We start from the raw sequence: 12365 nt of genomic DNA on the forward strand, positions 1-12365 counted from the left end.
CCAGGTAGGCAAATTTATTAGTTAGTTCCCAAAATTTTTAAATTAGAACTTGTATAGATGACTGGAGCCGCTTAAACAAAATTCCTGAATCTGCCAGTAGGTTGATATTTGTAGTTGATATGTTGTGTAGCACAGGTAAAATATCGCGCTTTCAAAACTCAGTCGTATCGAAAGTTTTCTCAGAAGTTAAATGCTTAAGCCCACTTACAATGCCTGATGGAGGCAAATAGATGGAGCAACTAAGCACATCACTTTGATAATATTGACCAAAACATGGAAAAATCTAAAAACAAAGAATAAGCTTATTACGATCCATCACCATATAATGGCACTCAATATTAACCAAAAGACAATGCTGATACACGCATTTCAAACATTCCAGCAACTTGAATTCTAAGACGCTGTACTTACAAGGCAGTTGCTCGTGTCTAGTTGTTATCACCCACTTCACATAAAATAGATAGGTGTTTAAACATGGGAAGAGAGGATCCTTGAAGAAAAATCACAATTTATGTAGAGATTGTTTACACAACAAGCAAATTACATGTGTGCACATCTAATTTCAGGAAAAATGCCAGCTTTGACAATTATAGTTGAAGAGAATATCTATATTTACAAAATGGCAACCAAAATCAACTACGAGAACAGGTGTGACATGGAGTACAGCCACAAAAGCAAGTGAATATCATAAAATTCCTACAATTTTTTAATTTACTTAGAGGGTGGCAACTCTGCACCAAAGGAACAGCAAGCCTAAGTAATTTAATTAAACAAGAAAAGAATAAAAATCTGAGAATACAAAATTTTGACCATAGAAAGGTAAAGATAAACATCTCCAATCCCAGATTAAAATCCAGGCAGAACTCCCGTAAGTAGGTAATATCAGCAGCCGATAAAGCTATAAAAATCCTGCATTCCCCCAAGCTAATAAACTTAGCTAAACAGAAAGTGAAGAAAACACCTAAAAAGTTAGAAAACGCATAGACTATATCTACCATTAGAAAATAGAAAGACTTACAAACCTAAAAAATCCCAACAAAAATAACCATCGCCATCCCAAAAAATGTATTTTTATTCAACAATTATAGAGAAAAAAACATAAAGCTCATCCATTTCAAGATCGGATAATTCCAGAACATTGAAAAACTAAAACGAAAGATTGGATAAGAAGTAATACCCCATTCTTAGCCTCCACGGGGTGCTCATCATCGATGTGGCAGCAAAGCCCGACGATATCGAAATCCTCGGAGCAAAACGGGCAGGCAAACTCCGCGCGGGAGTCGTCCTCACCGCCATCAATCTCCTCGAACCCAAGGTACAGATCTGGCAACCAGAATGTTCATTAAAACCCACTCCCAGAGGCCCAAAAACAACGACAAGAATCACAGCCCCCTCAAATAACTCCCAAAAAGGAATCAGGATCTTGAGGCCTCACCGTATCGCGATTGGTGAGCGGACTGGCGGCGCTTCGAGGCGGCGAGCGAGAAGCGGCTCCAAGAATCGGCCTCCATGGATTCCTCTTTTTTTTCCTAGCGAAGCTTGGATGCGATGATGCGATTCCTGCCCGGAAAACCCTAATCCAAGAACCCGGCCAGTGACTGCCAACCCCAGAAATAGTTATTAGAAATAACAATTTACAAATAATAAGCAGAGGAAATGAGGACGAGAGAGGGGCGGAGTGCTGATAACCCTTTCTGCGAAAGCGCTCCCACCGACCGACCCCGCTGGTCAGCACTCATGCGGGCCACTAACCGGACACAGCCTTTGGTCGGAATAACCGAAATGGCCTTAGCCTCGAGATAGATCATAGATGACGTGTATGGTGTTGAAGAGAAATGGGGCCCACTACAAAATGCGGTGGCTGGATCTCCTTATGCTGTTTGCTGGATTTCCGGGCATCCGATCTCAAGGAATGGTGTTTTTTTTTTAATGGAGAAAATCACGCGGCCGCAGACCATTCAGACCATGAACGAGGCGCAGGGCACGTGGAGTTTATGGGCGGAGTTGATGAGACGATCCGCGTTGGAACTTGGAGCCAGAGCCTGAGGATAACCTGTCTGGTCTCGGACAGCACACATCCTCTTCTACTAACTTATGGCCAGGAGCGTTCGGATCGGTGATTCACACGTGCATCAGAAAATTTTCAAGAAAATTTGCGTTGAGAAATGAGGGACCTGATTTACGAGTCCCGTTTGTCCAGTGGCGGCTCTGTAACTCCGGTACCGACCCAACGATGTGTTCTTCGGATGGTCCCCATGAGATTTGGATGTGTCATCTTCTTATTGTACTTTTCTAGTATACATTAGAGGTTTATTAGGATATTTTTACTAAAAATTTCATAAAAATCATGTCTAGTGGGTCATCTAATGTATATTTTTTACAAGACTATCCAGATTCAACTTAAACGTCTGGTCTTTAGGAAAAAAATCATAACATTGGATCTAGATGAAGTTTGATTGATGCAGAATTATATTTAAATAAATAATTTAATTTATAAATTTTATATAATATTTATTTTAGTTTTATAAAAGTAATCAAAGAAACTTTTTGAAGGTGCCGAGGAGTTGAATATTTTGCCTGAGTCGAAAGGCAGAAAAATTGCGTGGTTTAAAAAGCCGGCACACAACGCAAATCAAGCGCAGCCTACTTTTTAAGGAGTCCGGAGGATGCAAGAGGAGACTTCGTACGATCTTTGGAATCGGAGCCGTGCCGGACACGCGATTCTATGGTGGTTCGCTTGTTAGAGTTTCTGATGGTACACGTGGATTATGTGATCTAAAAGCTTATTGGACCAGCTGCCGAAGCTGGGAGCCGTCGATTATGTGATCTTAAAGCTTATCGTGCCCGCGAGCACCAGTCGTCCATGACCGTGGGAGACTAATACGATACACGAGATGATATCGTGTATGCCAAGCTAACTGATGCTATGAGCAGGGAGTAGAATAGTGCGGTGAAATGTTTTTCAAATAAGAAATGAGAAAAAGGGTGGGTCAAACAGTTCACGTGCAAGAGTGGGGCCGGACAAGAGTGGAGTTGTTAGGACAACCCCCCTTCCTACCTTTTTTTTAGAGGGTAAAGCTAATTAGGCCCAAACAGGGCGCCCAAATGCTGCAAGAAGTCATGAAACCTTAATGTCTTCCTTGGTGTCTTGTATGTTGCGTTCTGCCAACGGCGAGGCCATTAAAAAAAAAAAAGAATTGATTAGGGTGCACAACGCCATTGACTCAGACCACCTAAATGCAGATCTTTTTGCAAATCATGCTTACCTAATTTGGTTTTATGCATTGCAAAAAGAGTTTAAAGTTAAGGGGAGCAATAGGATTCAATTGGTCAGATTGGATGCCCATCGGATCAAAAATTCATCAATCTAAATTGATCTTATTTATTAAATAGGTAATCATATCCGATCCGTATAACTCATTTATTAAATAAATCAAGTTGCACTAAGTTAAGAAAATTTTTAATAGATTAAATAAATTTATACAAGTTACATAGATTAAGCATGTTGGATTAAACGTGACAAAAATATGTTAAGAAGTTTTAAACAAGTTAAATTGGCGGGTTATGATTCGACTTAATTATTAAATGAGTCAAACTAGATTAAATAGGTCAAAGGACTAAATTTGAATCCAATCTATTTAATAGATAGGTCTACATCTATTTAAAACAGAATATTTTTTGTAGGTCACATTGACAATTTAGATTATAAATTGCCATTTCAATTTAGAGTAGTATCAGTGATAGCTCTTTATTAAAAGAAGAAAAAGACCGCTTTACCCAACATAGAAGCTTCCAAAGGATGATGCTTCTAGCCAGCCGCAAACAATTGCAACAACTCAAATCCTAGCATAAAACCATTCTCCCCATTCCCACGAGATGGGAGAGGGCTCTAATAATATAGAGGAGGACGCATTCTAGACACTCAAAAGAGGTGCCATGCCTATATCACTACATATTTTTCAAATTACAAAATAATTGAGCTGCCTTTCTGGGGACTTGGTTCATCGGCTTCCGGTCCAATAGAACCGATAGATATATTTTTGTTTTTTTTTAAAAAAATCATATCATGCAATTCTTTTTCTATTCTGCTATTGTGCATGCACGAGAATCTAGGTGACTTTTGATACCCTATTGCTCGTTTCATATCTTAAAAACATTTCATTCATCGAGTTTAGTATATCTTTTCCACACGGAAGCCTATCTTGCTATTTGACCGTAATTCGATTTACCTGATTTTAGCTTAAAATCATTGCACACAACGCCCACAATCCTCCAGTTGTCATGATGTTTCAGTTGGAGAGAAAATGCGGAGTGTCACACAACAATCCTCCCATACAACTAGGCATATGCATTATAGAAAACTTCTTGGACTTCAGTTAGGACATCGATCCATTATCTTTTCACGACTTCTCTGAATATGTAGAGGGCCCAGTTGGCCCATTGCGCTACCCACTGGCGTAATAGTAAAATGCTCCTCAAATATATATATATATATATATATATATATATATATATATATATATATATATATTGCTGAACCGAATGATTCATGCTAATATGCATACATATAAAATAGTTAAAATATAGTATATTACAGAGCGCACTAGGCAGATCACTTTTTTTAACTTAAATGGTGTCTTCGGAATGGTTGGCCACCTAATCTGCAGCCTCATTAGCCTCTCTATAGATGTGCTTAACCTGAAAGGCCACCTCACCACCGACCATAAATAGAATGAAGTGATACACATCCGTACCGCCAACAATCCATTGAACCTATCCAATAGCAGTAGCCAAATCTCCATCAAGCAACACACGCCAAGCATAATTTAGACCGGTCTATACCGCCCTAAACTTAGCCCCTGGGGCGAGGTGCCAGAAAATTTGGCAGCTAGCCATCAACCACAATCACCCTAGAATACAAACCTATAATAACAAAGCCTCTTTCTCCTATTCATCCAGCCCGCATCAATCAAATTTGTTCTTTTAGGAAAGTCGGGATGGGGGCTACAAGGACCTGGGGAGGGCGTGGCGGAAGTGGCAGCGGTGGCCGTAAGGGCAGTCAACGCCGGAGCCGAGCATGCGGCAGAGCTGGGTCTTGTGGCGAGGGTGCCGGATCACCGGCCTCAGTTCCTGGATCCCGTGCGCGAACTAGCACCGCTCCCCGTACGTGCACCATCCCTTCTTCCCCCACTTGTTGCACAGCTCCGTCTTCGCCATCCCCTGGCTATAGACCTCCACTTCCCCGCCCCACTCCTCCCCCTGAATCAAACGAATCCGACGTCAGGATTGAGATAATAATCCGATTACGACACGTGGCGAGATCAAGTGTCTGCTTGTAACCTTTTGCACCGGAGACGACAGGAGGCGGAGGCGGAGGCGGAGGCGGTGGGGTCGCGTCGCCTCACCGCCCTCGCCCGCCAGCGGTTGCTTCACCGCCAAGAACCCGCGTGACCGGATCGAGATGCTCTTCGGCAGGCCGCCACGTGTCGCGCCCTTCAGCCTCCGCCGTCCGATCCCCCCAGTGGTGCCGGCTCCGGATCCGGATTGGGAACCTCCTTCGCACCGTTTGCTCCGACAATCTTTTGCTTCCCCTGTACCTCCGGAGTCGCGGATTCACGGCCGGCCGTGGCAGCGGCGGCGGAGGCCTCCAGCTCCTCGAGGAGGAAGGTGAGGTGGAGGTGGTCGGCGGTTCGCTGGAGATTGTCGGCGCGGAGGAGGTCGAGGTCGGAGAGGGCGGCCTGAAGGCGGCGGAAGTAGTCGTTGTAGCAGTTGACCATCTGCTGGAGCTCCCGGATGATCTGGTGCTTCTGCATCTCGAATCAGTGGCCGGGGATCCGTCCGGCCAACTCCGGAGTCGATCCGTCATCGTCGTCGAAGGAGCAGCACGAGCTGGGCGTCGCCTCCACCGAGTTCTGGGATGCCGACGGGTTGATCTCTCCCTCCATTTCTACAGCCACGAATCCTACGAACTCTCGTTGCTTCACGAATTTCATCGGAATAAGAAGAAAATTGAAACAACAGTGATGAATTCAAGAACCGAGATCGGGCTTTCTCGGAGTTCCGGCTTGAATTTTTGCGGCCAAATCGCTTTTGATCCCAATAATTTGGGGAAAACAGTAACATGATCGGAGATGAACTAGTAGATCGTGAGAAAACCCTAGTATCGGAGGAGGAATTCAAATCGATCGCCATGGGAGCTGGGTCGGAAGGAGCTTACCTTCGAGGCGGTGGAGCGCCTGCGACTTGGAGATCGCCGCGAGCGGCAGCACGAGCAGTTGGAAATGGAGGGAAGAGATCTGGGTTGCAAAATGCACAAGAAGACTTCCCTGCCCTTAAGCTTTGAGAAAATGGCAGATCAGCCAATGATTCGCGTCGTGCTTTCGTAGCTCAGTTGGTTAGAGCACCCGTTTAGTAAGCGGGGAGGTCTTGAGTTCGATTCTCAACGAAAGCACTCAGTTAATTTTTAGCTTTTTTTTATCTTTCAGGTTAAAAACCAAAAATGGAAAGGGAAATTCCAGTGCCTATCCTGTCAGAACTCGCTCAGCAACTAACACTCTGGTATTCCCAATTACAAAGGTTTAGAACACTCCATTTAGTTGAAAACTTCAGAGCAGATGGTAGATTACTGAACTTTATTCAGAGTTTACAGTCCAATATATAAGTTAAATAGTAATGCCGAAAAGAATGAACACTGTGATACAGCAATGCTTAATGATCACTTGAGAGATGAATGAGATTTTTGGCTTTTACACTTAATTTTAAGTTAGAGAACTGCAGCAGCACTTGTCAGGGAGGAGGGACCTTGATAATGTCCGAAGCCCGGAAAGCTCTATCTATTAGCTCTGGAACAGTCAGCTTCAGATCGAAAGTAATTCTCTGGAGTACATAGCATAATGTTGTCACATCCTGCATTGCCCTGTGTGCAGGCCCAACTAAAGGGATGTCGTAGTGCTCACGTAGTGCCTTCAATGACGAGGAGGTAAGTCTTGATCCTGCAACAGAAATGGAAATTGCCAGAGTTTAGCTTGCTTGAGCTGATGATATATACCTTTGGTTTAATACTTTCTCTATCCAAATTAACAGTTAACTAGAAGCCAAGAAATGATGAAATATATGACAGAAAATACCTTTGAAGTCAGAGATGCTGATTGTGTGAATTAACTGAAATCAACCAGTTCAATTGTCATGTATAACCATTAGGCTTTGCCACATATCAATTGCTCCAGTGGATGTCTCTACTCAGGAGTTAAACCATGACCTTTTTCGACTCTAAATTAATATAGTCCTATGTCAGAATCAGGTTCAGATTTGGCAAAATTAGGTACTTTTAAGATAAACTGATTGAGTTTGACCAAACAATATCTGACCATCAAGGTAATTCATTTTATTATTACTAACAAACCCATTACCCACTGGTTAATTTTTTCAAGAATTGACAGAAATTTTGTCGATTTCTGGTTTCATTTCACGTACTGCCACTTGAATCCAGTTAAATCACGGCTCAAAAACTGAAGTAGCCCGTGCTTGCTTCTGTTTCCTTCCATTTTCTCAAGTTGTTATATAACTTCTTAGGCAACTACGCACGAAAAACAACCCAAAGAATGATCTTGACACTATAAGAGCACAAAAGAGATGAATTGACCAAGAACTATAGGAGTAATACAATCATAACATGTTCATAGAGAAGGAAGAGCAACTAGATCGAAGCTTCACAAAGATTAAACACTTGGAAGTTACGCAGATCAGGCTTTCTGGTCTTCATACCCAAAAGAACTTGATGGAGCTATAAGACTACCTCGTTTTCAAGAGTTAAAACAGTGATCTCGGACCTGAACAGTTCTATATTTCCACTTGAGATTACTTTTATAAAGGAAAACATAAGTAAAGAAAAGGGGTTGTGATTGGTTTCTCTTTCTTATGCCGTATAACGAAGATAAATTAGAAGGAGAGCTAGAGAGACCTAGTTAAATTAGAGCAACTACATAAATCAGATGCAGTAATATCTCCATGTGGTTAAGGCAGACCTAATAAACCTCTCTTATGCAGTATAAAGAAGATTACTTATAAGGAAAACGGGAAAGAACCAGTTAAATAAGAGCAACTACATAAATCAGATACCATGAGATCTCCACGTGGTTCAGGCAGATTTAACCATGAACTCAGAAAAAAGGGCTTCTCGGAAAGCCATAAAATTTGTAGTTTAGCCGGATAAGGCTTGATAGTTATGGTTATTATGTTTACCCGGCCATACACAGTGACTTTTTAAGTTCCTCATAGTTGCATCAATAAAATATTAAAGGAATGCAGCTTTTTGCAAGTGATGCTCCTTTTCCATGTGTGTGTTGTGTGTGATCTCCAGTAGCAGTAGCTTTTTAAAGATTACTATAAAAACCAACATAAAACTGAAAATAACCAAGACAACCAAGCAGTAGACGGACATTAGGCTTAACCATAAAATACCAAACCGAATACAAGAAACAATTACCTACCATCCGGCTTGACTAATTGGCGTGCAAGAGGAAGTGTGTCTACGAACAGCCAATCTGCAGGAACTTCCTCAGAACAACGATGAAATTCCTCAATAATGAAAGGTACATCAAACCGGCGCCCATTGTGAGCAACCCATAGAACTGGTTTGCCAGCCATTTGGCGGCTCCTAACATATTGGAGTAGGATTGGAACCAGTTCCTTAAACCTATTGTAAAATCATGAAGGTAATGTTCAGGAACTACAACTAGGTATAATACCAACGAGAATATGAGAAGAACTTGATAACCAAAATAAGTACACATAAAGAAATCACAAAACTTGACAAGCAACATACAAGCTTGCTCATGCTGGATGAAACTCCAGGGCCAATCTCCTTGCAATAAAGCAACTGCAAGAATCATTGTCCCAGATTATATGCAGCATCCCCAAATGTCGATTAAATAAGAGTAAATTTTCTCTCAATCCTCAGCTCTTCTTTTTTCCTCTCACAAATTCTTCTTTTCGCTGATTCAGATTTTACAGCATGTCAATTTATATTTTAATGTTATATGTCATAAGTAGGCCATATTTATCATCACAAGCACCTTAAATCAGAAGGTAAGGGCAGCGCTCTGACTCGCTCGCTCTCTCAGAAAATAGAACCAGATTTTTCAGATTTTAACATCAACAAAAAGAGCAGTCCATGATCAAATAAAAAGTAGTGTAGGATCATGGTGTTAAACAAGTTCATGAAGCTCCAGTTATTATATTTAAATTTATTCATCATCCAACTTAGGAACTCCAACTGCAAATACAGGGGACCATTTAATGAGGCTTGGAACCTCCATGATGAACCATGAAGATTAAGGAGAAGAAAAGAAAGATAGAAAATTCAGTATGAAGAGGAACCATACCTTGGGACATCAGGCCTGTTGACCATGCACGTGCTAATGCCATGAACATATGCATTCAGTACATCTTTTTCAGGATTTACAAGGGTTTGGAATGTACTATTCTTGCCCCCTATGAGATCACGAAGTGCAAACTCAATAATTCTTTCATTCCTGCGACTGAATCCACTAGTCTCAATATCGAACACAAGAATAGTTGCAGACCGGTCGATGATGACTTTTTGGTTAGCAATCTTTTCTTGGAGATCATAACACTGAATGGCTTTAAATTCATGAAGCTGTGATTGGTTTGTATTAATATTTGTTGATGATCCGACAGTTCCATCATGAAGTTTCAGATTGATGCTGCTTGATTTGCTGCTCTGTGATTTCCAATTCCTCCCTTCTGATCTTGTCGTGAAAGATCGTGGGTTGCATCTTCCAGCATCAAGCACCTTTCCAGGAATAAATTCAGTATGAAGCCTGAACAACCTAAAACAACAATTGCACCCAAGACTGTTCCTTATTTGATGAAAGTTTCCCGACCACATAGCAGCTAAGGACATTCTGTGAAGACAGTGGATCCAGCATCAAGAATCTCGGGTCACAGAAATCATATGAAACTTGCCCTCATCATAGGCTCTGCATCAAGGTCATAAGCTTTGATCCTGAAAATGCAAGCATAAACAAATTCATGTTAATATCTGAGCTGAGCTTTATTTATACGAAAATCTGGCAGTAGAATTAGAACCCGAGACTTAACCAAGCTTTAGGAACTTTCTATGGGTTTGATTGATTTTTTATAACAAAAATGTTTGTGAAATCATGACTTTCCTTTCCCAGATCCCATACTACATTATATTTTTCAGGATTTGGAGTTGCATCTTCCCATATAACATAAACAAATTTATCAACTATGCATACACAAAAATTCTAATTCACAATGATCAAAGTCATCTACAATTTGTCTATATAGGCTGAGGGATTTCTTGCATGCTATAGCATTGGAAGACCCGAAAACTTTTCATGCCAACTTAGAAACATCACCTAATTCATATCAACTCAATGATGCCACCATGAATATATATTAACAAAGTCATAAGTCAGAATCATATAATCATATAAAACCAAAAGTACCACCTCGCACCATGGAATGAACACTAATAGGAATACAGCCTGGGAAGAAGATCAGCAGAGAGCAAGTCTTTTAAGATGACTTCCACAACAAAAGGAGGAGGCAGTTCCTTAGGGAATGCAATGATATACAAGGCAAGACGTATTAATAATGTAGAAGGAGATGGTATCACTGACATGAAAGAAGAACGAGTGATCCTATTTGACTCCTTAGTGATAAAGCTCTATTGTTGCTCCCAAAAAAGAATTTAAACAGAAATTAAAAATGCAAATGCTCCGATTTTGAGTTTAATCATACATCAAAAGTCAGCCCCTAAAGATCCAGCACCATCTGTTTACTCATTTGTTTCCTTCTGGTCTGGCAGCACAACAACACAGTTTCTTTTCTGTAAGGTCAAATTGAGCAAGTAAACAGAAGAACATTGATAACAAAGTGGATGAATCAATAACGGTGGGCTATGGTATCTTACACGTATTAAACAAAAGGACTTCAATTATATGCGTTCAAAACACACATTATGCTTGCAGAATTAAACACTGGTATAATTCTGTTATAGGTATTATCAAAACTAAAGTAAGCATAGGTCAACTACAAATGACACTAGCTAAAACCATGCCCATTTGATCTATAATCTTTCTGCTTGTTGAAATTCCACACATTCAATAAAAAGCAAAGGGATCGCAGTGGTTTCATCAAAAATTTCTAAGAGAGTTCAAACCACAAAAGTAAGCACATCAAGAAAAATTTTCTCATGGATATCATCAAAACTGATCAAATCACCATCATTTTTTTTTTCTTTTTTGATTTGGTGGTGGGGGAGGGGGAGTCATACCCATTGGATCATTACGGCATTATACTCAACTAAATTCCTCGCTACACTAGATAAACCACAAAATTTCCACGAACGACCTTAGAACGTGTATAATATTCACGAAGCAAAACACAGCAAAAGCAAAGAACAAATAAAAACAAAAATAAAAAGGTTCAGTCCTGGGCCTCATAAAAACTCTTCATAATCACTATCGAAATATGAAACTCGAAAAAGGGAAAAGAAAATATCACAAATACCAGCAAAAACAAATTCATTGGATCTATATTACGTGTTCGACGATATTCCTCAAAGAGAAATATCATTTGCTGTCCCAAATTCCTTCGCCTACATAAAACATCAGACTGAGCACTGAACCATGAGCTTAAACAAGGAAACTGAAAACATGGGAATAAGGCTTACAGAGATTAGGAGTACCTGGAGAGGATTTATTTCTGGGGGGAGAAAGAAATGTGATAGCAATAGCCGTGGAGTAGGAGGGTGGGAGAAGAAAGGTATCAAGTAAAATGGGCAGTTTTTGGTGTGTGGTGGTTACCGAAGCCTTGAAGGGGTAAAACCAGAAGGGGAAGTGGGAACCGGTTCTATCCGGGCCAAACGGGTGGAGACCGGAGAGAGGAGTGGGGCGGGGATGGAGCCCTCTTTTCTCGGATCATGCGCTTGGGTCTTCCAGCCGGAGCCGTGAAGCAATCCCACGCGCAAACACCGTTGCCGGATTAAAATATGCGCATCAAACTCCCATTTTTAAGTGTGATTTCCGAACATGGTAGGGTCGATGCCATGGCATAGCCGCATAGCATGGATCGAGTGGCTGATGCAGGGATTAAAGTGGATTGAATAATATTTAAATTTATTTTTAAATTTAAATTTATCAAAATATATAAAAATTTGAATATCCGACTAATATATATTCATATCCATCCAAAAAAAATATGAATATGGATGGACAGCTATTCCATAAATACCCGAATATTCTATTTATAATTCTATTTAATTTTATATAGCACTTATAAATTTTTTTAAAAAATAAATGACCACATTGAAA

The 12365-nt window shown here is 40.7% G+C and overlaps 1 protein-coding gene, 1 long non-coding RNA gene, 1 other non-coding gene and 1 pseudogene across 5 annotated transcripts; 1 reads left to right on the forward strand and 3 right to left on the reverse strand.

Moving 5' to 3' along the window:
- Nucleotides 1-877: 877 nt before the first annotated feature.
- Nucleotides 878-1778, reverse strand: LOC120105684. Its single transcript, XR_005508020.1, has 3 exons — nt 1690-1778; nt 1436-1598; nt 878-1323 (listed from the first exon to the last, which is right to left on the reverse strand). It is a non-coding gene; the product is annotated as an uncharacterized LOC120105684 (long non-coding RNA).
- Nucleotides 1779-4640: 2862 nt separating this feature from the next.
- LOC120105683 lies at nt 4641-5813 on the reverse strand (annotated as a pseudogene).
- Nucleotides 5814-6376: 563 nt separating this feature from the next.
- TRNAT-AGU lies at nt 6377-6451 on the forward strand. The gene has a single exon. It is a non-coding gene; the product is annotated as a tRNA-Thr (tRNA).
- A 140-nt stretch (nt 6452-6591) lies between these two features.
- Nucleotides 6592-12043, reverse strand: LOC120103719 (exonuclease DPD1, chloroplastic/mitochondrial-like). 3 transcript variants are annotated; one of them, XM_039118362.1, is made up of 5 exons: nt 11741-12042; nt 10792-10879; nt 9384-10027; nt 8490-8695; nt 6592-6992 (listed from the first exon to the last, which is right to left on the reverse strand). In XM_039118362.1, exons 3-5 carry the CDS (start codon nt 9923-9925, stop codon nt 6787-6789), a joined length of 954 nt encoding a protein of 317 aa, XP_038974290.1. In that variant the 5' UTR covers nt 9926-10027; nt 10792-10879; nt 11741-12042; the 3' UTR covers nt 6592-6786. The 3 variants fall into 3 exon arrangements, with proteins under 3 accessions (XP_038974290.1, XP_038974289.1, XP_038974291.1); XM_039118361.1 differs by lacking the exon at nt 10792-10879 and having other exon boundaries at nt 11741-12041; XM_039118363.1 differs by lacking the exon at nt 10792-10879 and having other exon boundaries at nt 6807-6992; nt 8486-8695; nt 11741-12043.
- Between the last annotated feature and the right edge of the window lie 322 nt (nt 12044-12365).

Source organism: Phoenix dactylifera, unplaced genomic scaffold (genome assembly GCF_009389715.1).
Source record: "Phoenix dactylifera cultivar Barhee BC4 unplaced genomic scaffold, palm_55x_up_171113_PBpolish2nd_filt_p 000343F, whole genome shotgun sequence".
Lineage (NCBI taxonomy): Eukaryota > Viridiplantae > Streptophyta > Magnoliopsida > Arecales > Arecaceae > Phoenix > Phoenix dactylifera.

Coding starts and splice junctions, on each gene's coding strand:
- LOC120103719 (XM_039118362.1), bottom strand. CDS start 9,925: ATGTCCTTAGCTGCTATGTGGTCGGGAAACTTTCATCAAATAAGGAAC. Junction 8,696..9,383: donor AACAGGCCTGATGTCCCAAG/GTATGGTTCCTC, acceptor ATTTTACAATAG/GTTTAAGGAACTGGTTCCAA. Junction 6,993..8,489: donor CCAATTAGTCAAGCCGGATG/GTAGGTAATTGT, acceptor TTTCTGTTGCAG/GATCAAGACTTACCTCCTCG.